This window comes from Cornus florida, unplaced genomic scaffold (genome assembly GCF_030987335.1).
Source record: "Cornus florida cultivar Cherokee Brave unplaced genomic scaffold, ASM3098733v1 CherokeeBrave_3.0.0_Hap2_Chr11, whole genome shotgun sequence".
Classification (NCBI taxonomy): Eukaryota; Viridiplantae; Streptophyta; class Magnoliopsida; order Cornales; family Cornaceae; genus Cornus; species Cornus florida.
In genome coordinates, this window is record NW_026775581.1 from 90,327,332 (window position 1) to 90,351,435 (window position 24,104).

General features: G+C 34.5%; 2 protein-coding genes and 1 long non-coding RNA gene across 6 annotated transcripts; 1 reads left to right on the top strand and 2 right to left on the bottom strand.

Annotated features, from left to right (window-relative positions):
- Positions 1 to 8,012, top strand: LOC132285720 (uncharacterized). Of its 2 annotated transcripts, XR_009472594.1 has the most exons (6): positions 1 to 175; positions 344 to 430; positions 552 to 645; positions 4,491 to 4,706; positions 4,866 to 4,937; positions 7,821 to 8,012. It is a non-coding gene; the product is annotated as an uncharacterized LOC132285720 (long non-coding RNA). The 2 variants fall into 2 exon arrangements; XR_009472593.1 differs by lacking the exon at positions 7,821 to 8,012 and having other exon boundaries at positions 4,866 to 5,844.
- LOC132285719 (14 kDa proline-rich protein DC2.15-like) lies at positions 6,542 to 7,204 on the bottom strand. The gene has a single exon (XM_059787913.1). It carries the CDS (start codon positions 7,134 to 7,136, stop codon positions 6,732 to 6,734), a length of 405 nt encoding a protein of 134 aa, XP_059643896.1. The 5' UTR covers positions 7,137 to 7,204; the 3' UTR covers positions 6,542 to 6,731.
- Positions 8,013 to 9,505: 1,493 nt separating the features above from the next.
- On the bottom strand, positions 9,506 to 22,495 carry LOC132285857 (oxysterol-binding protein-related protein 2A-like). 3 transcript variants are annotated; one of them, XM_059788088.1, is made up of 11 exons: positions 21,672 to 22,486; positions 19,902 to 20,261; positions 18,528 to 18,624; positions 15,721 to 16,160; positions 14,152 to 14,307; positions 12,454 to 12,621; positions 12,205 to 12,345; positions 11,776 to 11,997; positions 11,548 to 11,661; positions 10,327 to 10,517; positions 9,506 to 9,898 (listed from the first exon to the last, which is right to left on the bottom strand). In XM_059788088.1, exons 1-10 carry the CDS (start codon positions 22,104 to 22,106, stop codon positions 10,338 to 10,340), a joined length of 2,313 nt encoding a protein of 770 aa, XP_059644071.1. In that variant the 5' UTR covers positions 22,107 to 22,486; the 3' UTR covers positions 9,506 to 9,898; positions 10,327 to 10,337. The 3 variants fall into 3 exon arrangements, 2 of the variants coding, with proteins under 2 accessions (XP_059644071.1, XP_059644072.1); XR_009472626.1 differs by lacking the exon at positions 9,506 to 9,898 and having other exon boundaries at positions 10,494 to 10,517; positions 11,548 to 11,697; positions 21,672 to 22,495; XM_059788089.1 differs by lacking the exons at positions 9,506 to 9,898; positions 10,327 to 10,517 and having other exon boundaries at positions 11,522 to 11,697; positions 21,672 to 22,495.
- Between the last annotated feature and the right edge of the window lie 1,609 nt (positions 22,496 to 24,104).

Consider the following 24,104-nt stretch of genomic DNA (forward strand, 5'->3'; position numbering starts at 1 on the left):
TCAAACGGATTGATCACTCTGGTTTTAAGAGAGAAATCTCATCTCATCGGGAAAAAATGGCAGGGAGATTGAGCCACGCGGCGTCTAGGCCTATGGGCGGAAACGACGTCGTTTCCCGCTGGTCACCGCTCCGGCAGGGGCGTTCCCGTCGGCAAACACTGTCCCCAACAAACCCGTGAGCCTTTCTCCTTTCTAAAACCCCAAAATCACACATATATAATAAAAAACACATGCACATATATCAAATTTGAGAATCTATTTTGTTGTGTATTTTAAATTTTCGACTCCATTTGCAACAAAAGAACTAAACCCAAAAAGATACTCTTTTTTTCCTCTGTTTCAGCTTCCTGTAAACGACGAGCTGGTTTAGGACAATGGGACTCCGTTTCCTGAACCCTGTATAGATCGTATCCCCGATACAATCGGAAAGGTGCGTTTTTAATTATATGTATCTATATATATATATATCATCAGAATAGCTCTTCAGAACTCAATCATGATCTAAACTTTAATATATATATGTGTATATATATATATATATTCTTTTTCAGTATAAAGCTTTGGCCCCTGTGTCGAGGTTTGGGCTTTTTTGCGTCTCTTGGAATGTTGGCTGTGTGGAATGACAAAGCCTCCAAAATACCATTTGTAAGTTAAAATTCACCCATAATTTGATTTCTGAATCTTTTTAGTGACATTGATTTAATTAGGATGTCTTACAATATAGTCCTGTTGTGTTATACTAGTAATAAGAATGACAGCGATATAAATCATATTGAATTTAAAATATTTTTAAAAATAGTTGCAACTAAAGGACCAGTTTTTTTTTTTTTTTCTTTTTTATTTTTGCTAGGATGAATTTATGGTGAATTTAAAATATTTTTGGTTCATTGCTGGATAACTCGATTGGCAACTACTTTGGCTGTCATATACACTGAAAATTAACTGAATGGAACATGTTTAACCTTGATATCATTCATATTGATTATCCCGCTTCAACTAAATTACTGTCTGTAGCTATAGTTGCCACTATATACTAACGTCACTAGTGACAAAATAGGTATACAATGAGTTGCCTCTTACTACATATGAAACCACCATTATTAGATACTAGAATAGTATTCTGTAATAAAGCTACCACTATTGATGTTGGAATAGACTACACAGTCTCTATTTATGGATTCTTGAGCAGTTCTTTGCTTGTTCAACATATTAGAATTTTCATCTCAGCAGCCAATTCAGGAGTGTTTTTCTTCTGTTTTCACACATTTAAGAATCCTTCTTACCATTTCAAGGAATGCTCCAATTTCACACTTTTACTTTGTAATGACCAAATGACCTAAAAGATAATTGGGATTTACTCCAATCTCGAATTGGTTCAGGTCTATGTCTATTGACCAAATATTTGGTTTCCATAGGATTGTTTGGTGGCTTAGCTAGCCCATGATAAAATGCTCTAACAAGCCATTTATTTGTCCCATCTTGGGTAAGGTGAAACCATTTCTTTATTTAGCTGTAGTGGGGGAAAAAACAAAAAAAGAAAAAGGGAAAAAAAACCAGGTTTTGCCTTAAAGGGCTGCTCTGGATTGATAGGTTTCCTGTAACCTTCATTTCCTTGTTATTAATCATACCATTCACACATCTAAGCACCACTAGCATTGCAGATTCTGCTTTTGCAGAAATTCTAAAATCTAAAACCTAAACTTTGAACCCACAGAAGATAAGATATTCAGAAATTCTAGATTATATTCCACATGGATGATGGAACTTGTTTCAGATGTCTACAATGCCCTCATGTTTGAACACACATGGTGAGTCATTAGATGAAGTAGTAATGGCTTTCATTATATGCCTGCATTCAAATAGATGATGAGTTCTAAACTTAACCACCTTAGCAACAGGGTAAAATGTAATTTGATTATCCATCTTACGCTGTGAAAAAAATTGAACCAGAAACCAAGAGTGTAGCTCCTCTTTCAAAGTTTAAGTTCTGCCCCATTTACAAATGATTGGCTGGAAATTTTCTGGTATTAGCTTCAGCTCTAAGATCTATTTCTAGCTACGGTAGCAGTAGGTTGGAATTAAATTTGATGGGTTAAAATGTATTTCTATTTCTAACCACCTTAGCAGTCAAAGAGATGACAAGTTCGAATTCTGACCACCTTAGTAACTGTTAAAATGCATTTTATTATCCACCTTACAATGTGAAAAATCATGAATATGCATTAGAATGTGACTTTTTTTACAAACTTTTGAGATTTAAACCCATTCTGGCATTAGCATCAGCTTCAAATTCTATTTTCTTTGACACTCTGTTTTGTACAAAGGATCGGAAACTTGGATAGGAGGAAGGCTGGAGAATAAAGAGGTACCCTTACGAAAAATGAGGAGTCTCTTTACTCTTGTTGTTTGGTTGAGTGGTAAAAAAAATGTAGGGAAAGAGTTTCACATGATTTGATTATCGTACCTTTCACACCTTCTCGCATATATGGCAATTGTAATTATATGTACTTATTCATTTTTTTGATAAGTGTAATTATATGTATTTATGCAAATATAATATAATATATTTATGGGTAAATTACGCTCATCTCTTAGCATAAATTATACGGTGCTCTCCTGCTAATTTAGAAATTATACTGATCTCCCAAGGTTAGTACTTGGTAAGAGATTCCTCTTTTTATGTTAATGGTTGACAAAGTCAAAAGATGGAATCTGTTCACATCAGCAAAATTAAATTATAAAATTTCAATTTTTTTCTTGTCTTTTTCCTTTTACTCTACGTGTCAACTAAAATAATATAAATAATCAGTAGGGTAAAAAAATAAAATCACACTTTCGCTTAGCTCCATGCAGTTGAAATGTTTGACAGGAGGTTAATGTAATTTTTGGATCAACAAGAGAGACCCATATAATTATTTACTATAACTCAGGGAGGTTAGAATAATTTCCTCTCTCTCTATATATATATAGATATTGCGGAGTAATGTATATTAACATGGTGCAATGCAGAAAGTTTGGGCTGGCAAGCATGAAGACATTTGTTTCAGTCCTAAAGCAGTAGCATTTTGCAAAATAATGCCAAACGTTATATTTGTCTACATAATACCCCTCCTAGAATTATAGGAGGTAGGACTAGCACGGTATAATTGCCTTATTATTTATGTATATGTGTACATATTGATATGTATTTTGTATTTACATAGAGAGAGGCAGTTGTCATATGGAAACTTGGCATTGTCAAAGCCATTATAGCACAGTGGTGAAGTTGTGGCATGGCATTGACAAGAGAGACTAGTTTAGATTCAATACTTATATTGGCAAAATGAAAAAATATTAGTGTTGAAATAATAGTAAAAAAATTATTACTAAGCTCAGTGTTGTTTTAGGAATGAGGAATCTTCCAGAGGATGTAACGTTCTTAAATAAAGTTAAGAAATTGTCCAATTTTTTTCTTATATGTACTAGGGTAGAATGAAACATCAACTGCAATATTGAGTTTCCATAATTGGTATTTTACTCTTTTTGATATATCAATCTTTCGTGATATTACTGAAGGATTAATATCATTGTAATGATGATGTAGCAAAGAATATGTAGCATTCAATGAAGATGAGTTTTTCTTTGATTAATTACCTGAAAACTTCCATAAGAAACAAATCTCTAATGTTACCTGATAATTAATATAAATTGCACGGGATCTGACATTCTGTGCCACTCGATCCATCGGCCAATTTAACACCAAAACTTGTACTCCGTTGGAAATGTGAATCCCAAGTGAACTGATTGTACTTGCACTATTGAATGCCATTTGTGTTTGAGAGTTTTAGAGGCGGTCTCTATGCGTTGAAAATGGTTTGCATCTTAATTTTCAGTTGACATGATATTGCTTTTATATCTTCTGCTGTTGTTGAAGCTCAAGAAGACATTGCACCATTCATAATTCAGCACAGTTCATTTGATTATATTATTCTTTTGAAGGTACCCTTCCTCCTAAAGCAGATAAATCAATTCAATTTTCTACAAACATTTCAACTTTATTTTCAAATATTTATTTTGCAATTTTTTATAGTTGCAAAAATGACTGGGGGAAAAAAATTGCATGAGAAGAACTAAGAGTTTTGACCTTCTTTTGGAGGTGACGGGAGTTGGTGTTGGAGGAGAGGGCACTGGATCCTCTAATTCAGATTTTGTATATATTGCTGGTTGCATTTCAGTTTTCTATAGTCATTTATGCATTGATCTGTATGGTCGCCGGTCGGATACTTAAATTCCTTTTTTCTTGATCATTATCCCAATTTCACGTAGCTAACCCAACTAGTTGGGAAAAAGATTTGTTTATTTATTTATTTATTTATTATTGTTGTTGTATTAGTCCAAAGAGTAAGAATAAGGAGAGAGCCATGGCTCGTCATGAGACGACTATCCTGATAACCTTACTCTATTCCAAATTCTGATGCAGACTGATGATTTTCCTTTTTCATTTTAACCAGACTCCTAAGGTCTCTATCTATATAACCTGCGAGTGGAGCTTGGAGGAGAAGCATAGATATCTACTTGGTGGTTGTTGCAAGATAACGCTGTTTCACATTCTCTCGTCTATTTGTTTGTTTTTTGAACGTTTGAAGCAGTAAGAAATAATTGTTTCATCTTCACTGTTGCTAATACTAACAGCTTCGAAAAATAAATGCAATCAGATTTGTCTAAAGGTGCTTCTTATGCTTTATATTCATTTTTATCCACTTGGCTTTGGTGGTTATGATGTTTTTACATTCTAGTCATCCCTAACCATACTTTGTACAACCTGTGTTATATTGCATCAAAGAACTGGTAACTGATTCACTTGCTACCTTCATTTTTTGGTGTAGACGTCAGATACAACGGAGCACAAATAATAAAACGCCATTTTATACATGGATTTATATCTCATCTCATCCTCTGTAAGTGTCTTTTTTTTTGTCAATATGCCTTTCTTTGTTCTTAGGATCTTTATTTTCTGTTGTGGTTTAGGTCATTTATGGCATTTGCATTAGGGTAATGTGGCTTCTAGGGGTATGTATGTATATACTGATGCGATGTCTTGAACTTAATGTGCTATTAATTAACTGTATGAAACTTTCTAATGTACAGAGAGAATGAATACCCACAAAATGTAGAGAGAGAGAGAGAGAGAGAGAGAGAGAGAGGTTCCATCTATATTATTAATAAAGGGATGGGTTCTTCATTTGAGATAACTGGGAATTGTTCTTGATAAAGCATGAACTTTCTTGTTCCCAAACAATAAATAATTGTAGACCCTCACTCTATAAAACTACTAGGCCTTAATGGCAATATGGTTTGTGCCACCTACTCACTACTCAGGATGTGGGGAGAAAATATTCAAAGATACACCAAACTTTTGATATTAAATTGCAGATAGTGACTTCGAAATAATGGAAAAAAATAAAACCAAATCCGTGTTATAATGATTAAGAGGTCGAATTTGTCAAAGATTATTCACGAGAGTATAGTATAATGTGGTTAGAGTAATGGGGACCATCTGAAATGGTAGTTAAAGTAGATCATCATTTCAATTAAAGCTAATTCAAGAGAAGCAAACAAACTTCACATGCAACACGGTATTAGATATTAGTTGGTCACCCTTAGGATTTAAGAATGTACACTCGTGAGTCGTGACATATGTATTCCATAATTTTTAATTTTATTTTTATTCTTCTAAAGTTCAACTTCTTTTTAGAGAAGAGAGATCATACCATCTGAGTTAATGTCTATTGAGCATAAATAAATCTATAATTGAGGGATGCATGATGATTACAAAATTATTAGTATAGAAGATAAATATTATTATTTTTTGGTAACAAAAAATCAACTCTAACCACTTTGAACTATGTAAAGATTTGTAAACTTTTAAGTATTAAATAACCATTTAGTTGGTGGACCATTTCACAAAGCTAATTTCAAGCATGCATGGACTTGAATCATGATCAAATCAAAGATTAATTGCAAGGGCACATCAGCGTTACTATTATTATTATTATTTGAAGGTAAAGTAGATTATACTAAAAAGTTAACAATGTACAAGCCAATGGGTCCCAAAAGGGCTAGCTGAGTGGACTAGCACAAACAGGCCCAACCAAAACACATCACATCAGCATTATTGTCACTGAATGAATATTTTGCATGTCCCATTATTACACTCTAAGTTGCAATTGTAGAGATGCTATGATTTAAATTTTGCACTAAAAAGCAACTAAAACACTTCCAAACCTAACAAAACTATTTCTTAATTATCCTATATAGTCATCAAAATCTCACTTTCCCTGCGCTTAACAAGAAAATTTTAGGTTTAGCTGAGTGATTATGTCTAGCTTCCCTTCTCTCTCATCTTCGGGAATTTTGGTGCATGTTCCGAGATTTATTGTATCCTTTATTTTTTTCGACAATAAAATATAGGTGGCATTTAAATTTATAATTAATAATCGTTTCATTTCAAACAAAATTACATATTAGTAAATATGATATGATAAGAACTGATATAACATGATTTTACACGAAGAAATGAAATTTATTTAAGATCACTCCATACACCAAATCACACAACAATATATAAATCAAAGGAAACAAGTTGTTACCATGCAGTACTTATACCACACTATTTAATATATGGTAGAAATTAAATCTAAAGCTTGTAGGAGCAGAAGCTAGCCTGCAGAGAGTGAGAAAAAGAAAGTTGTTTAGGCGCATTGGAAGCCAGAAGGGACCTTCATTGAACAGACATTGAGAAGCAAGCTGAGTGAGATGGGGATATTCAGGTTGATGCCCAAAACATTTGCTTTAATGGCAATGCAAAGGCAAACAGCGGCCTCGAGGTCGGCAAGGCCTTGAATGAGGGTGCAGCATGGTGTTTTTGGAGGGTCACCCACCACAACACCGATCAGTCCGCCAAGCAAATTGGCACAGACACCTAGCTTTAGGGCATCTCTAGGGCAGGTGGCTGTGGAAGGAGTTGGAGTTGGGTTAGGGTTAGGGTTTGGTCTTGGCTTAGGAGAAGGGCAAGTGCCACATGCACTAACAAGGGCAAAGAAGAGAAGGTTGAGTGAGAGAAAGAGAGCAAGTGATGCATTGCTCTTAGAACCCATCTCTCAACAAATATCCCTTGTAATTATTTACTAGTGAGAGAAGGGTTTTTGTGGTGATGGAAAGATTTGTAGTGAGGTGGGTTTTTTTATAGGTGCAAGGAGGATCTGGTCACATGAATTGGTTTAAAGATAAAAACAATAAAGAAATCTCTAAACCCATGTGTGCCCTTGGGATATTTAGCTGGCAACACAACCCTAATTTGGCTGAAATTTTGGATGTTTGTGAGATTGGGAAAGCCAGTAGCTATGTTACCTGCTGTAGCATATTTCTGTGGATATCATTTATTAAGTCATACACACGCACACACTCACCGTGTTATGTGATTTCATTTCTGATCAATATGTTACAGATTTTTAGGTAAAAAAGGTGGAACTATATATCACACTGATCTCTCTTTGTCATCCCATTCTTTTGTAAATATGAAAATGTTTATGTCCATCATAGTATTAACTCGTTCAACGACTCAAATCAATAATTAGTCCGGCTCTTATTGTGTCATTTCACTTATATGAAGATGCCTTCTTATATATACGTGTTTTGAAAATCATGAGATTTGAGAATGTGTATAGCGAACGTATCTACTCACTTTTACGACATAATATACTCAATTTTAAGACATAATATAATCGTCTTTGCAAGACTAACCAATATAATTTGTAAATTGTACGTGTTTGTTCATGTAGCTTATGTTGAAAATCCTCTTCCATATTGTCATGTTGTGCCCGATTGCGACTTGTTTGTTGGATGGAAGTGTCACGGGCACACTTGAACCTACCATCTCTCTACTGGACATTTTTACGAAATTAGACTTCCGGCCAAAAATATTCCATGTCAGACATTATGGCAAGTAACCAACTTTTCTTGTATTCACACTAATAAAGCATGATTGTTTATGTCAAAATTTGGTGGTGAATAAAATATTCTATTTATTTATTTATATTATTTAATTTTAAAATATATAGGTTATTAACATATTCCTATCATAGTTCTTTGATTATCATAATTATCGATTTTTTGGGCATTTAATCTCTCTAATTTCTTTGGTACTATATGAACAACAATTTATTCAGTCTTTAAAAATCAGAAAGAGTGATAATTGGATGAATATGTATATATACATCCAAAATAGACACACACACATGGACATGGATGAATAATGCTCCAGGTTGGTTTGTTTTGTGGTGACGATGTCTTGAAAATGAATTAGTGCCTAGTCGAGCTCCAAAGTTAATTGCCTTGTTGTCTATGCCACTGTTTTTTGTTAATATTAGGTGTGGCAAAATTTGAAGGGCATCATACTTATCCACCAGTAACTTTTTTTGGGCACCGTATCCCAAGAAAATGAGAAGATCCAAAACATTTGCCTATTATTGTTGTTGTAAATCAAACTTTTCAGCAAAATGCATTGGGCGTGGGACGAAGGTGGGGCAACCTGCCTCCAACACATCCATGCGATGCGCCAAATTATGGAGAAAAAGAGAAAAAACATATATTAAAGGATTATCTATCCTACCCAAATGTCACCGTCCCTCGTCGTGGTTTGATGCATTTGTGAATACTTCTTTTTGAAAAAACGGGGGACAAATAGTTAATGGTACCAATTTCCCAAAGTTTTGAGACATTGGCTGCTTAAGATCAGCCCGTTGAGACATGCATTACCAAATATGTTCCTTTTTCGTTCTCTTTTCTATTTACGTGCCCCCTATCAAAACTAGCCAACTTCAACAAATGTTTCATGTAGAATAAGATCGATATAAAGTTAAAGCACCTTTTTATTTTATTTATTTTTTTGAATGCCAATATGTATAACCCTTCAAATTGGTCAAAATATTAGTATTTTTCTGTCCCAAATTCCAATACAACAATTTTATTTTCTGTCCCAGTACAACAACGTCTTGGATGATTGTCACGGGAGTACCTCACCTCACATGGCAATTGGTCAGTCTTGCAGACCTAAAAAGTAAAATAGAAATATATTTAAAAAAGAAAAAACTAACAACCCTGAATTCGAGGTATAGAATCTCTCGAATTGACAGGAAAATTATTGGCAAACTGTGCTTCGCATGACTGCTCGCTCACTCACATCGTCCACTTTTTACAACATTATTTGTCCCGTCGATTATTAATTCAAGCAACTCACTCTCATTCCACTCTAAGCTATAAATAATAACACATTTGAGTATGTCTAGAATAAGACAAGTTTCCACTCCAGTTTCTGAATTCAGTAATTGAGATTACATTATTATTAATGAGTTCCATTTACCAATTCAATCTCAACCACGGGATTCTATTCTGAACTTCTTCTGCACTAGAGAGAATCCTTGTCCGCCCAGAATATTATAATTTGAAGTCAAGAAATGTATATGAAAATTCAATAATTAAGGAGTTGAATTTTATTTCTAACCCAAGAAGAAGCATAGAATTATCTAAATAAACAATCAGCCAGCGGCTAGCAACTACAACACACACACACACACACACACACACACATATATATATATAGTGAGAGAAATACACCATTACACCTTGAGGCAGAAATGACAAACCAACATGTTACAACTATGAGTAAATTTGACTCATATCTACCACAGTCGACTGAGATTTTTTCTTCGTTCCCGTACGTCCCTTGTGGTTCAACTTCTGTCATCCTTGGAACAATCATATATAGCAAACTGATATAGAATCAGGAAAATTTAGGCTACCTATGTGCACTAGTTGCTCCGCCACCCTCCTGAAAATTTTGGCATTCATCCTGCATGACCTACAATGTAATGAGCAATCAGGTTTAATCGCCTAACCACTTCAGAACCAGTATAATTCATCATTAAACGTCAGATATATATAAACTGTCATCAGCAAGTTGTCGCTCTATTTCTTTAGCCGAAACGAGTTCTCTGTTTTCGCTCAATTTTTGGGAATTTGATTTTTTGTTACCCATCTTTTGTGTAGTTGTATATTTCCTGCTTTTAGTGAATTTATCTTATGGAAAAAATAAATTTTTAAAAAGGGAGGAAAAAGGAATTGTATGCAACATAGTAAACACAGTGAAAGTTTTCAACCAACAAAATGGAATGTATGATAAGTATCCATCTTAAATTGTCTCGAGGCTTTTATCACATAAAACACGATTTTAACAGAGGCAGCCCAAAATCATTATATAAGTAAGAGAGCTTGCTAAAAAATACACACCTTTGCTCAAATCAGGACCTTTCAAAGGAGTTAATAGTGTCTTCATTATATTCATCAAAAATATTTGGGCATCCGTTCCATGTTCCCTGCTCCCGTGCTTCCCAGTAACCACCTACATAGCTAAAAGGTCCATCTTCGCCCTCTCTCTGGAACCATCTTGGTTTCCACCCGTTTTCTTGTAATTTCCTCGACTGCATGAGATGTGAGAGTGTGATCAACGCGGCATCAGCAAATGTACACAAATTAATAACATATAAGATCTCCAGCCATTTTCAAGGAATTTGTAGCCCAATTTGATAAATATTATATAAAACTATGCAAAAGAAATGACATAAAGAAGAAAAGGAAGGAGGAGTTTCAAATGACGCTCTTGATTTTAAGATAGACAACACTGCAACAAAATTACATGTAGATTGGGAATAGATTCCTACTATACTTTGTCACTAGAGATTTAATCTTAATATTCTGCTTTGGAAACCCAACCTTCCAGTTATATTAGTCTACATACAGATCCAAACCACACTATATGACATTCTTCCTTAAACGTAAAATAATACACTTGAACCCACTACCTATGATTCAAAGAGCTAAACTGATTCATGTCATCTCTAGCACTTATTATGGCAATAAAATGAAGACTTTCAATCATATTCAGGAAACACTCCGCAAACAGTCCCACAAAACAAAAAACAAAAATAGAATTGGAGACGTTATCTCAAAGATTATCAACAGTCATCACAATGATTCTATGTGCATGACATTTGTACCCTTGCCCTTGTTATAATGCTGAATTTTATATCAAATTAACCTACAGAATTTCTAATAATTTTTTGAGAAATGTGCAATCCGGTTACTCAACTACTATTTACTGCACAATGATAGTTTTAATCAATTGCCAAAAAAAGAAAGGCACATAGAAGACGGACTTCAAATTGGCAGACACCTGGTTTTAGGCCATCTGTAGGGCAGGTAGCCTTGAAGGACTGGGACTTGGCTTTGATTTTGGGCTTTTGGGTTAGGAGACGGGTAAGTGTCACATGCTCTAACAAGGACAAAGCAGAGAAGGTTGAGAGAGAGCAAATGATGCATCTCTTAGGACCCATCTCCCCAATTACAAATAATTGTCAGTAGTAGAATCTCCAAATTGGATAAAAATAAAAAATAAAAAACCAACAAATAAGGCATGAATATCAAAAATAAAAAAGGTGGTCGCATACATACCATTCTTTGCCGCATCTCCAACCTTAGCTTCTCTGCATTTGCCTTCTCATATTCCCCATTCTCTAGATGCCTTTGGTCTGGTCTTAGTCTTGAATCAGTTGGTGGAAGTTTCTCCTTAATCCGTGATCAAACACCCGGGATCAGAAAGAGCTATAAAAGAGTATTAGAAATGCACAAGAGAAAAATGGAAGTGCATATGAAAAAATTGATTCAATACATTATTTCTACCTGCAACCCTGATGTCAACTCATTTAGTGTAATCGCAAATGACGACATGTTGTACCGAGTGAGATTAAGTGGTGGCTTAATACTTTTCCACAACAAAGGTACATCTGATAAATCCTTTGGCTTGTTAGTCTCAGCTCCATTCACATAATACATGCTGTCATCCCACTTCCCAAATAACGTGGCTACTTTCTTCCCAGTGACATCTTCAACAAATCCATGAACCTGTGTAGTGAGTGGGAACTTTTATATGGATCCAATTATTAAATTTTAGATTAACAATGGCAGCAACTGGATGCATACAGATGTCTATGGAATTTATTAACCCAATGAACAAGAGTTGTTAAGATCAGAACGTTTTAACATTTATATGACAGGAGAAACTGAAAACAGACGAAACATAATTATAAGACATAAGATCTCTTTATTTACCTGGTGAGGATTTCGGTCAAGAAAAGATTGTTCCTTGAATTTGAGTTTGCATGAATATTGGCGATTACCACGTATGTGCATTGTCCCATGGTGATCACAATATACTTTACCAAGTATGAGATTATAAATGGTTGTTGTCACCTAAGCACGAAAAAGTTTTAAGATTATTGTATTGTGAGAACAAAAATAGAACCAATAAATAAAAGCAGTCTATGTACAGCAAAAGCACAACCATGTGGCAGTTCACACCTTGCTCCATTGGAAAATCTCGCCATCATCAAACTCTACAGTTAGGATTCCAACAGGGTCAAGCTGAATTGACCTTCCCCAAAATTTTGTTCTAAGATTACTGTCACCCCAAAATTTCCACCCTTTACCTTCACAATGGCAGGCAATGAGGGTTGGGTGATGACTGACCTGTTTCACAAAAACAATAAAAAAGATCAGGATGTACAACCATACTTACAAGATAGACATTGGTACAAGTTCAACATTGACAACATCAAAATCTGGCCAAACAATGCTGATAAAAATTTGTACACATCAGTTTTGGGTATTCCAATCCTTGGAAAGGTAACTTAAAAATGTATAATAATTGCTTCCACCGTTTGTGCTATTTTGATCGTCTGAGATGGTTCACAAATAGGGACAAAATAATGGGTTTTAAGGACTTCCTTTTAACTCTTATACTGGAGATGATGACAGTTCTAAAATTAAAGCAAGACGGGTAAAATGGAGGAGTATTTCTAGAATATTGTACGACCAACATATACCTCTAAATTAAAGGGATTTTTTTAAGGAGGACAGAATATCAGGTGGATAATAAGAAAACATGTTTATAAAATGAGTGTAACCAAAATCTGAATGTTAAAATGACTGCGTGGTAAGATGAGAGTATAAAATAGAAATAAATATAATTGTGAGGGTAAAAGTAACACTAATAAAATTAGAAATTAATACATTCTGTGAAATAGTAGAAGTTGGATCAATGACAAAATGAGAAAAATCAACAAATCAATAATTTCACTTAGTGATGACGAGTGACTTGGAAATGCTAGGGAGGGACAACCAAAATTTACATAGGTTGAGATACTAAGGAAATATATGATTGCATGTTTACTGTATGGCGTATATAGAAAAGAAAGGCCGAATGCGAATTATGTAGCCAACCTTAAATAGTTTGAACAGAACTTCATTGAATTAAGTCGAATATCAATAATCATAAAAGACGTAAATAATAAATTTATATTTCTCTAAAAGCTTAAACTTTTAGAGGAGTTGGTGGTTAACATGAGCAGGCAAGGTCATGATCAGTTTGATGTAATAAACTAAGGAATGAAAACAACAAGTTAGCAGCGATGCCATTATATTTAGAAGTACAGAATAGTTTGGTAGGGAACTTATCAATTATTAGCATGCTCAAACGGTTTTTGGCAGCATTTTTTTATTATTAAAGTATCCCCACCAAACTTTTCATCCTTAACCCTCATGTCAAACAACAATAACAATGAAGATGAATATGAAGATAACGAATTTGGATGAGAAAATTCACATATGCCTTCCCTCGTCTACTGTTGTAAAATATGACCAAAGTCATGTTATTTATTTTCATAGATTGTCCTTTAGGTCTGAAATTCGACATAAAAACAGGCGATGACTTCTTTTTATTTTTTCTAAATTTTATATAAAGATCTCCTTGGAGGTATAAATTCTAGAATCAATTTTCTTGAAAACTTGAAAACTGATATATATATATATATGCATGTATCCTTATTGTTATTTTTCTTTAGAAATTCTGTATCACAGTCTGTCCCCAAGGATGCAGAATCTCTTTTGAAGCAAAACATTGCACCATATTAAATGTGAAAGCATATCCAATCTCATACAAGTTATTAGACAAACTTCCAATTTTAGTTTAACAGCAGCTGTGCCACTTTTAATATATACCTTCTCGGAGAAGAAGCGAATTCCTTTCTCAGGATAGTCGGCTTCATAAGTTTCACCCAACAAAGGATTGAAGGGTTTACAGTGACGCCCTTCAGATGAAGCATATCCAGAAACCGCAAAAGCAGCAACATTCAAAACTCTTAGGAGACTGTTGCCCTAGAAGCATAATACAAGACCCACAAGAACAAAACTTCAGATTTAAATACTTACAAGCAACAAAGTTAGTTTCACAGGAATATTTTTTTTACTGTACTAAATCATGCCAAGAGGAATTACAAAAGAGCAGTTCACATACGAATAAACCTCTACACAGAAAAGAAAAGGACAAGAAAAAAAGTCTAGAAAAAAAGTCTAAAAGTCTTGCTTCTCGTGTAAAGCAAGTCTGATGATGATATTGGAGCTTGCAATACCAAGATATAATGGTTTATAGTTTAATCAATTTTCAAAACAATATGAAGCCAAATCACCGAGGACTCAAGAAACAGGGTCTTTAAGTACTAGTTCTGGATTAAATGCAGGTCCATGCTAATTTTAAGAACAATCCACAAGACAAGCTCAGTAATAACTACCAAGGGCATTGTAGCCTAGTGGTATCTCCTCTACCTCCCAGAGTGGATGGTGAGGGTTCAAGTCCCCGTAGGGGCAAATGGGTGGTGTGAGTTTCTTGCCAATGCAAAAAAGAAAAAGAAAAAAGAAAGTTGAGTAATGAATGAAGGTCCACTAGATTATCTATATCACACTCATTCATCTATACCACCAAAGTTTTTCACCTTTAATAATGAATGATTCCTTCTAGATAATCTGTAAAGAAATGATAGCATACAGCACACAACCTCCCCACTACAACAACATTCACGATAAATTCGAAGAAAGTTGCAGAATAGTTATATTTTTCCAAACTAGAAAGGACATCAGTTGTTGAAGAGAACTCAGAACACTTCAAATATATCTCGTTCTAGGGTGTTGACAGGGAGATTTTTTGACAAGCCTTCATTATTAAATCCGCAACATTGTGCATTGTTCCTTCTGTCTCCTTAATTATGCATCCTAGCACTCATCCCGTTATGTAAGAAGTATTAAGTAATTTTAATGTACCGAAAAGTAGTAGCACAAGATCATATATATGTCCAGAATGCCATACAAAATAGCAACAGATGGTACTTCTGGAAAGACTCAGTTGAAGAAGGCTAACAGAATAGACTAAATTTCTATAGAATGTCCACACACCCCATTATGTATATAGCAAAATCCTGTAACATTCATTCAATTAAGTAAATAGAACAGAAAAACAACCCAATTGGAACACATAAATAGCAACAAATAGTGCAATGGAACCAAGGGTTTAGCCCAGGTGGTATATCCTCCTCCTTCCAAATAGAAGGTTGAGTGTTTGAAAAATGGTTGTGAGTGTGTCTCACTTACCACAAAATAAAGAGGAAAAACTACAGATAGTGCAATGAAAGGAGACATTTGTCAACAAGAAGATTTGTTTATAATGGGCAATCAATAGCACATTTCATCTCCCAACCAAAGCAATAGATCATAAGAGGTAATATAAATAAATCATACCGCTTTTCCATGCTCATATGCTCGATCCAAAAGATAAGAGTACTCCAAGTCCTCAAAACATTTTTGGAGGGATGATATTGGTTCATTAAAATACACGGGGAGACAAACTCGAGTCAAATCCTTTCCAACATTGTCTTTAATCATAGACCAAAGACTGACCCCTTTCTCTTTCTCAACTGGATCTGGAAGCTTCTTTCGCCTTTCAATTTGTGAACATCTATAGTCAAATTCCTTCTCAGCATTCATCTTCATTTTATCATTTTGACTTTCAATCCCCACATGCTTATCCACATGAACAGTAACTTCAGTTACAGAGCCGCAACAGTCAGTTGGTTCCAGAAAGTATTCTATAGTGTCAAAAAAGGAGGTTTCCTCTTCATCTGACACTTCCTCAAACTCTTGTTTCTCAGTATCATCGGATGATTCAGTTGTGCTGCATTCTGACCGCCAAATTAAGATGTCAAGAAAATTAGAATATGATTGAAAATTTAAACTAAAAAACATAAATGACTTCAACAGAGTGAGTGAAAGTGGACAAAGTTAGCTGTTGCAATTTATAAGAAGAACTTGTCATGGAATTGCTTGATGACTAAAAACTATGCATAAACAACCAATAAATAAACATATGGATCACAAATATTTCGAGTTTCATGAAATTTTGTTGTTAGGTGCTGTGACAGTTTTGGGATCATACCCAACATGACCTGTGTAAACAAACTTGTTTAAAAAAAACAACAAACAAATCAAATCAGGAAAAACCATTGGACCACAAAATGTATGGAAGTATAGGAAGTTAGAAATTTCAGTTTTTAAATTAAACAACAAACAAATCAAGAAAAACCATAGGACCACAAAATGTATGGAAGTATAGGAAGTTAGAAATTTCAGTTTTTAAAACAAAATCCCAATCAGACTTTTTAGGTAAATGTGTTGAATGTAGATTTGAATAAACAACATGAAACCACCAGCACCACCTATCTTATGCCTAACAAACTTACAGGGAAAAAACTGAATTGAATTCCAATATAAATCTGAATTCCGATATAAATCCAACTTGGGCTCTTCCACAACAAAATTGTCCATAGGAATCTGAATTCCAATATAAATCCAAGTTCCATTAACTATCACCAGCACCAAACTTTGAGACTAAACAAACAATTGAGAAGCAATAAATGTGCAATTATATATGCCAAAAATCAAATTATTTATCGACTGACTTAGATATACACGTTTTATAAGTTATAATCTTAAAAATTTATTTTTCTTTTACAAACTGGATCATCATCATCCTTGCCTTAATCCCATATGAATAGGGTCGGTCACATGAATTCTCTCTCTCCAAATTTTTCTATTACATGTCATTTAACCTACTATATTTAACTTTTTAATGTCATTTCTAATAACCTCATCCCATGTTAGTTTTGGTTGCCCCCTCCGTCTCTTATCTTTTATTACAACTAATCTTTCTCGTTTGACCAGCGCATCTCTAGGCCTTCAATGTATGCGTCCAAACCATTTAAGTCTACTCTCTCTAATTTTCTCACCAATGGGTGCTACACCTAATTTTCCTCTCACGCTTTCGTTAGTGATCCTATCTCTTCTAGTCATTCCACTCATCCATCTTGTTTTTACAAACTAATTACAGGTGCTAATTAGGATTCTCTACCTTACATCGTCAACTTTTTCTTCTCTCTTTTCATGATCTTGTTAGTACTTTGCTTGGGTATTGTTGAACATGGACATGCACAATTAAGTTTGTAAGAAAGGTCATTGCCTAGTGTGATCAGTGATGAACCTAGAAAATTATGTGTGAGGGGGCAAACTTATATAGTGGGGTATTTCTGTAATTTCAATGGGGGCAATTTAAAAATTTATGGGTATATAATACAAAAGAATTAAAATTTAGGGGTATATACTACCAAAAAAAAAAAAAAATCAGTGGGGGTGGTTGACCCCACTAAGCCCACCGTAGATCCGTCCCTGAGTGTGATTCCCGTTAATCAAGGATGCCAGAAAGAGCAGGATACAGATCTAACCTTTGGCATTTTTGCACAAAGTGGCTGATCTCAAGTTAAATCTCACATTCTCACACTTTACAACCCGAGCATTTTACCACTATACTAGCCAATGTCCCCTAAGTAAATTTGTGCTAATATTTAATTATTTTTTGTTGAACTACAATTTATTACTTGATGGACAATTATAATCTTGAACAATTGGTTGTATGATGAAGAGAACAATTATAATCTCAAACTACTATAAGGTAGTTTGATCATAGAAGTCAATATTTATTTTCCTAAAATTGGTGAAGAGAATTGCTTCTTGCAAAACGATCCTAGAGCTATTACTGTTGTGATGAATACTCTTCATAGAGGAAAGTGTGTGTGTGTGTTTCCCTTTTTTCATTTCAAAAAATTGCTTTTCGTTTTAGTAAAATGTTGAAAACATATTTTTTGCAATCATGAGCCTTTGTCCAAAAAGGAGAAAACATATATTTTATTGACAAAACTGTTGCCTTTTGTAATGATATTGCTACAGATACATTATTCATGGTGATGACAACTTTCGTTGCATTGACATTATGTTGCAAAAACTTAGGATTTTTGTTGGAATTGTGGCAGTCCGCACAAGATACCTTCTAAGAGAAAGTGTTGGTGAAAATTTAGACAAGTTTCAGTGCATTTTGTCGCAAAATGGCCCTACTGCTGTAGTGATTGCAACTTTTACTGAATATTATTTGAGAGAACTGTAGACATATATAACATATATCATGTGAAGCAAACATAGGTAACACATATCAAATTTACCAATATATCTTCCATGCCCTAAACTCGAATATCCTTGCTTTATCAACTGATATTCGCTATCATGAATTCCTGAAACTTCAGCTTCAAAATTAGCTGCCTGCATATACAAAATAAAAATGCTTAAGGTAAAATGAGCAAGCTTATTTTAAATATCCATAAAGTTAATCACAATAATAGTTAACCATTCAAACTTGTTAAAAGAAAAGCACAGACCAAAACAAGCAAACAAAATGACTAAATAGATTTAACTTATTAAACAGTCATCAATTAGTAAACTGTTTAACAACACTACTCCCATTTCGATAATAGTGCCTTAAATGAAAGGTTGAACCAAGGCTACTTACAAAACCATAAGAACAACTTAAGAGTCTTTGACACTACTAGGTTGTGAGAACTGCTTAGGCAATGTGTATCATGTGATCAAATGGAACATTTAGATTTCTAAATTCTAAAAAACTAGATTCTAGGTGGCATACACAATCAAGTAGAGTTCTTGCAAGGAGTGCAGTCACTATTACATTTTTATTGATTAACTTTGTTTATCAAACAAAATATCTTCAGAATATATATGTCCCAAATATTAGGCATTTAAACTTCAGTAAATAAGTGAATCTATTCTCTTATGATTTCAGTATTTAGAGTATGTAAAGATGATAATGTGATTATGTCATTTGGCATTTACAGTATTACAATACTTGCAAAACCATAAGCCAACTTTGACATTAATAGTTTGTAAAAACTGATCACGCAATGTGTATCATGTGACCCAATGGAACATTTAGATTTCTAAATTGCAATAACCATTAAACAACAATCTCTATATTCTAGGTCACATACACAATCAAAGTAGAGTTCTTGCAAGGAGTGCAGTCACTTCTACAATAAATAAGTGAATCTATTCTCTTGTGATTTCAGTATTTACAGTATGTAAAGAAGATAATGTGATTATGTCTCAAATATTTGGCATTTACAGTATTACAATACTTGCAAAACCATGAGCCAACTTTGACATTAATAGTTTGTAAAAACTGATCACGCAATGTGTATCATGTGACCCAATGGAACATTTAGATTTCTAATTTGCAATAACCATTAGACAACAATCTCTATATTCTAGGTGACATACACAATCAAAGTAGAGTTCTTGCAAGGAGTGCAGTCACTTTTACATTTTTATTGATTAACTTGGTTTATCCTACAAAATATCTTTAGAATATATATGTCCCTAATATTTGGCATTTCAACTTGGGTAAATAAGTGAATCTGTCCTCTTATGTAAAGAAGCTAATGTGATTACAGTAAATACAATAAATTGAGAAAGAAGTTCCATGCTCTAGTATTGTTGAAAGAAACCTATGATTAAAGAAAATCTACCTCTAATTGCCTTAAGGTGTCGAGCAAATTGGAACGCTCTTCACATAGAACTTTAAATTGTCCTTGTATTTCTGAAAATTCGGAAAGCATGATCTGCTCGCAGTCCTTTACAAGTACCTCACTGATCCCTTCTTCAAGCAAGCGATTTTTGAGCCTATCAGTTGATATAGAAATATCATTTGGTACGAGGAGTAGATTGTCATTCAACGGTCTTAGCCGAAATAGGCTTCGGATCGAAACCAGAGCTTCTATCCAAGCCTCTCGTTCTTTATTTGAGTTAGTTCTGAGATGAAGGGTTTTTGTAGGAGTGAATATGTAAAATCGCCTGTTGTCCGACTTGCTCTCCCGAAATGAAGAAATCTGCTAAGAAATCCAACAAGTCTCAGTACTTAAAGCCAGAATATTGAAATTGTAGCATCTTCACGTTACCTAATTACGCTAATACAGTATTTAGTTCAATGTAGCAATGCAATTATCAAATGTAGTACAACCCTTCCAAACAAATGTATTCTGAAAAGCTATAGTTTCAAATATAACAAGAAAAATGCATCCCTAAAGCATTGAAGCACCATAAAGCAACAACATACCACTAGAAATACAAGGAACCCAGAATGAAAACTCTTGAACTGACCTCAATCCGACCACATTCAGGTTACCGGCGGCAAACAACCCTATTCAAGTCTAGAACCTCTTTACAACCAAACGCTTACAAGAAACCCCGGCATGTTCCACATTGGTGTAACAACCATATTCAGTCTAAGATCATTTCATAACCTTCTGCGTGCACAAAACCACGGTTTGGGTTTGGATAGGAGAATAAACTTGACCAAAACCCGAATAACCTTATACTACAAGTCAAAGGAGCATAAACAGAAGTCAAGCGAAAGAGATTCAGATTAAAAAGCAAAAAACCTTTCCAAGTTTCGAAACAGTGGCCACTTATTACTAATTTACTCAAAACCAATTGAACACCGAGTCCCAAAAAATTAAGCCAGAAATACAAACACTGATTAATATATTAAAACGTTAGATCCACCGTTGGATCAACGCACTGAAACAGTTGAACAGTATTTATTAGTATTTATTAGAGAAAGCAAAACATCGAGTAATAGTATTATCTTATGAGAGCAAAACAAATGACAAAAGCCCTACACTTTTATTAAAACAAACACAAGATCGGTAAGTGGAAGTGGAGTGTCGCAGGTGACTACTGACGAGTGATAATGAGAAGAAAAGTGGAAAGGAGGAGGCCGACAGATCCATGGAGAAATCACAATTTTCTGACCGGAACAATGATGTGACTACAGCTAAAAACCTAGGCCTACAACATAGCTCTATCTTTGGCTCCTATTCGATGTGACTCACTAAAGATTGACAACCAGTTAAATACCGTAAATATAAAAAAGAAATTCACAAAGTGAAGAGAGAGAGAGAGACGTAGTAGATAAATGAATAAAAGAAAAAGAAAGGAAAGGAGAGAGAGTTACACAGTGAAGCTCAGTTATCCAAGATATTTGGTGGCGGATAAAAATGGAAGAAAATTTCAAAGAGAAACAAGGGAAATGGTAACAATTGGAGTAAATTTTTTGAACCAAGATATATTACCGATTGTGGAAAGTTTTCTGAATTAGCGCCAAAAAGAGGCAAACTATCCAGCGGAGCGTTAGCGATTGGAAAAGTTGATCGTTGTGATCAGAGGATGGCAATGGCATCGTATAATTAAGTTTCTCTCTCTACAACAAACACACACTCTCTCTCTCTAACTCTTACCTTGAGATGAACGATGCCAACCGTTTTATGGTGCTTGCGACGCGAGAGCCGACCAGATGAGACCTCGCCGATCATTCTGACATCGTCTCCGGCCGGCAACAGAGCGAGATTCTCCGGCCGGAGAACCTTGCAGTATGATAGCACTCCGTTACGCAACAAAAACCACCTGGATCTCCATCCTTTGCCGTAATTCGTCCACTTGTAAAGAACTCCAGCGAAGCTCGCTTCAGAAACCCCCGTCCGTCCAGCGTTACCGTCCGATCCGCCGGGAAATATCGCCGCCGGAGAAGCAGAGACGGTCCTAGACATGGTCATCTCCGGCGACCGGTCTCCGATTCCCGGACTCTCCAGCGAGATGCAGCACAGTGGATGCATTTCCTTCACTCGCATTCTGATATAGGAATTCAAATTCGTTGAATCAAATCCCCATTTCATAGACCTCACACGTACATATTTGATATTTGTGTGTGTGTATATATATATATATACCTTTGTGTCACTTTTGATGGAATGACAGTAACATAAAGAACAAAGAGGGATAGAGAGAGAAAGAGAGATCTGTGATCGCTCTGAAACTGAGAAATTGGGGATAGAGAGAGAAGTGATGATTTGGAAGGATTACTAAAATAAGGAGTGCTTCGCTTTTCGATTGATTACAGAATTATAAAATAGTGTGAGTTTGCAACGACCGGATGGCAGAAGCGTAATTAACCACGTCATAGAAACAGAGTTTAGTAAATGACACGACACCATTTTCTCTCACTAACATACGCAGCAGAGAGAGAGAGACACACACACAGACTGTTTTGAAGACAGTGTACCTAACGTTGTGTATACTGAGATGATTACAGCCCAAATGTTGCGAGGACGAAGAATTATAGTGCGTGGGAAATATGACGCTTTTAAATTCGGATTACTTGTCATTTATTTATAATTATTCCAAGTCAAAATTTAAAATATATATTATTTTTTAAAATTCTTAATTTATCCTCTTTATATTAAAAATATAAAAACAATTAAAATTTTGAAAATTCATTTCTCACCACTAAAATAAAAATAAAAAATACGCTCTTAAATAGTTAGATTCCTGTAAATGAACACTTTTTAAAAAAAATTATGAGAGGTAAATATTTAATATCAATGATCACACACGTCATATAAAGACTTGAATCCTCATACGTTACCGGATATGATCCGCCTTTCCTTTATCATTATATCTTATTTATTTTCCTCTGGTTTGAGAGACATCTTCTTCTTACATAATATAACCACTTCTTACAAAAACACATATCATATCAAGAACTGTAGGTGATGGTAAAAACCGTTGATATGATCCATATGATGATATAAGAAATGATTTGTTAGAAGTGATGATATTGGAATGGTTGTGACACACAGTAAAAACTATTTAAAGGTTGTCTTGTATAGTTTTGTATTGTACCACGTTGATTGAAGTTGGTTTCCACGGAAGATGTTGGATAAAGTGAGTACTTTTGGCAAACACATCCCACTTTACGTTATTGGTTGGGTGAGGGTTACAGGGTTGTATGATTATTAGGTTTTAGCATTGCCCTCTTTTTTAAGTGCAGAAGGAATACTACTAGCTAGTCCTTGTGGTGTGCAGAAGCAGAATAGTAATGTACAAGGTACCTAGGCTTATATGGTTTTGGGATCTCAACATTGTCCAAGAATATTTTGCAAACCCACTTTCACTGTACTACTTTTTCTTTGAAACGTCTCATCATCTATGTCCACGACAAATAAAAGCTAGAAACCACCATACAATGGAGACTTGATCAAATGTATTTTTTTTTTTTTGGTTTATAGAAAATAAGACATATACACAGACAGACGAGAATGTGTGTAAAAGAATATTTATATAATAATGCAAGATTTAAATTTTACTTGTTTTATTACAGCTTAGATAATAGACACAGATGAATGTTTTTGCTTCCTGTATGGACAAATATGGGTGTGTGTGTATATATATATATTATATTTTAATAAAATTATTATACCATTGTGTTCGACTAATTATTTTTATTATTTTACAATTTTTTTGTAAAATAATAAAATAAATGGTTAATTACATGTGCCTCCCTTATTGTTTGAGAAATTACTTAAACCTTCCCTAAAAATGAAACTAACCTACACGAACTTTCCTTCTGTGACAATCAACGCGAGTCAATGACGGATTCTGCTAATATCATACACTGAATAAGATAAAATTCCAATATTTCCCGTTGTTGCGGTCAATGACATTTTGAATCTTCAAAAGTAACAAAAATTACCAAAATACCTCATCCCTGCTAAATGTTGAATCCATTAACTATTCATGGAAATATATATATATATATATATATGTATATATATATATATATATATGTATATGCAAAGATGGAGGAAAACATACATGGTGGTGGTGACTGTGGC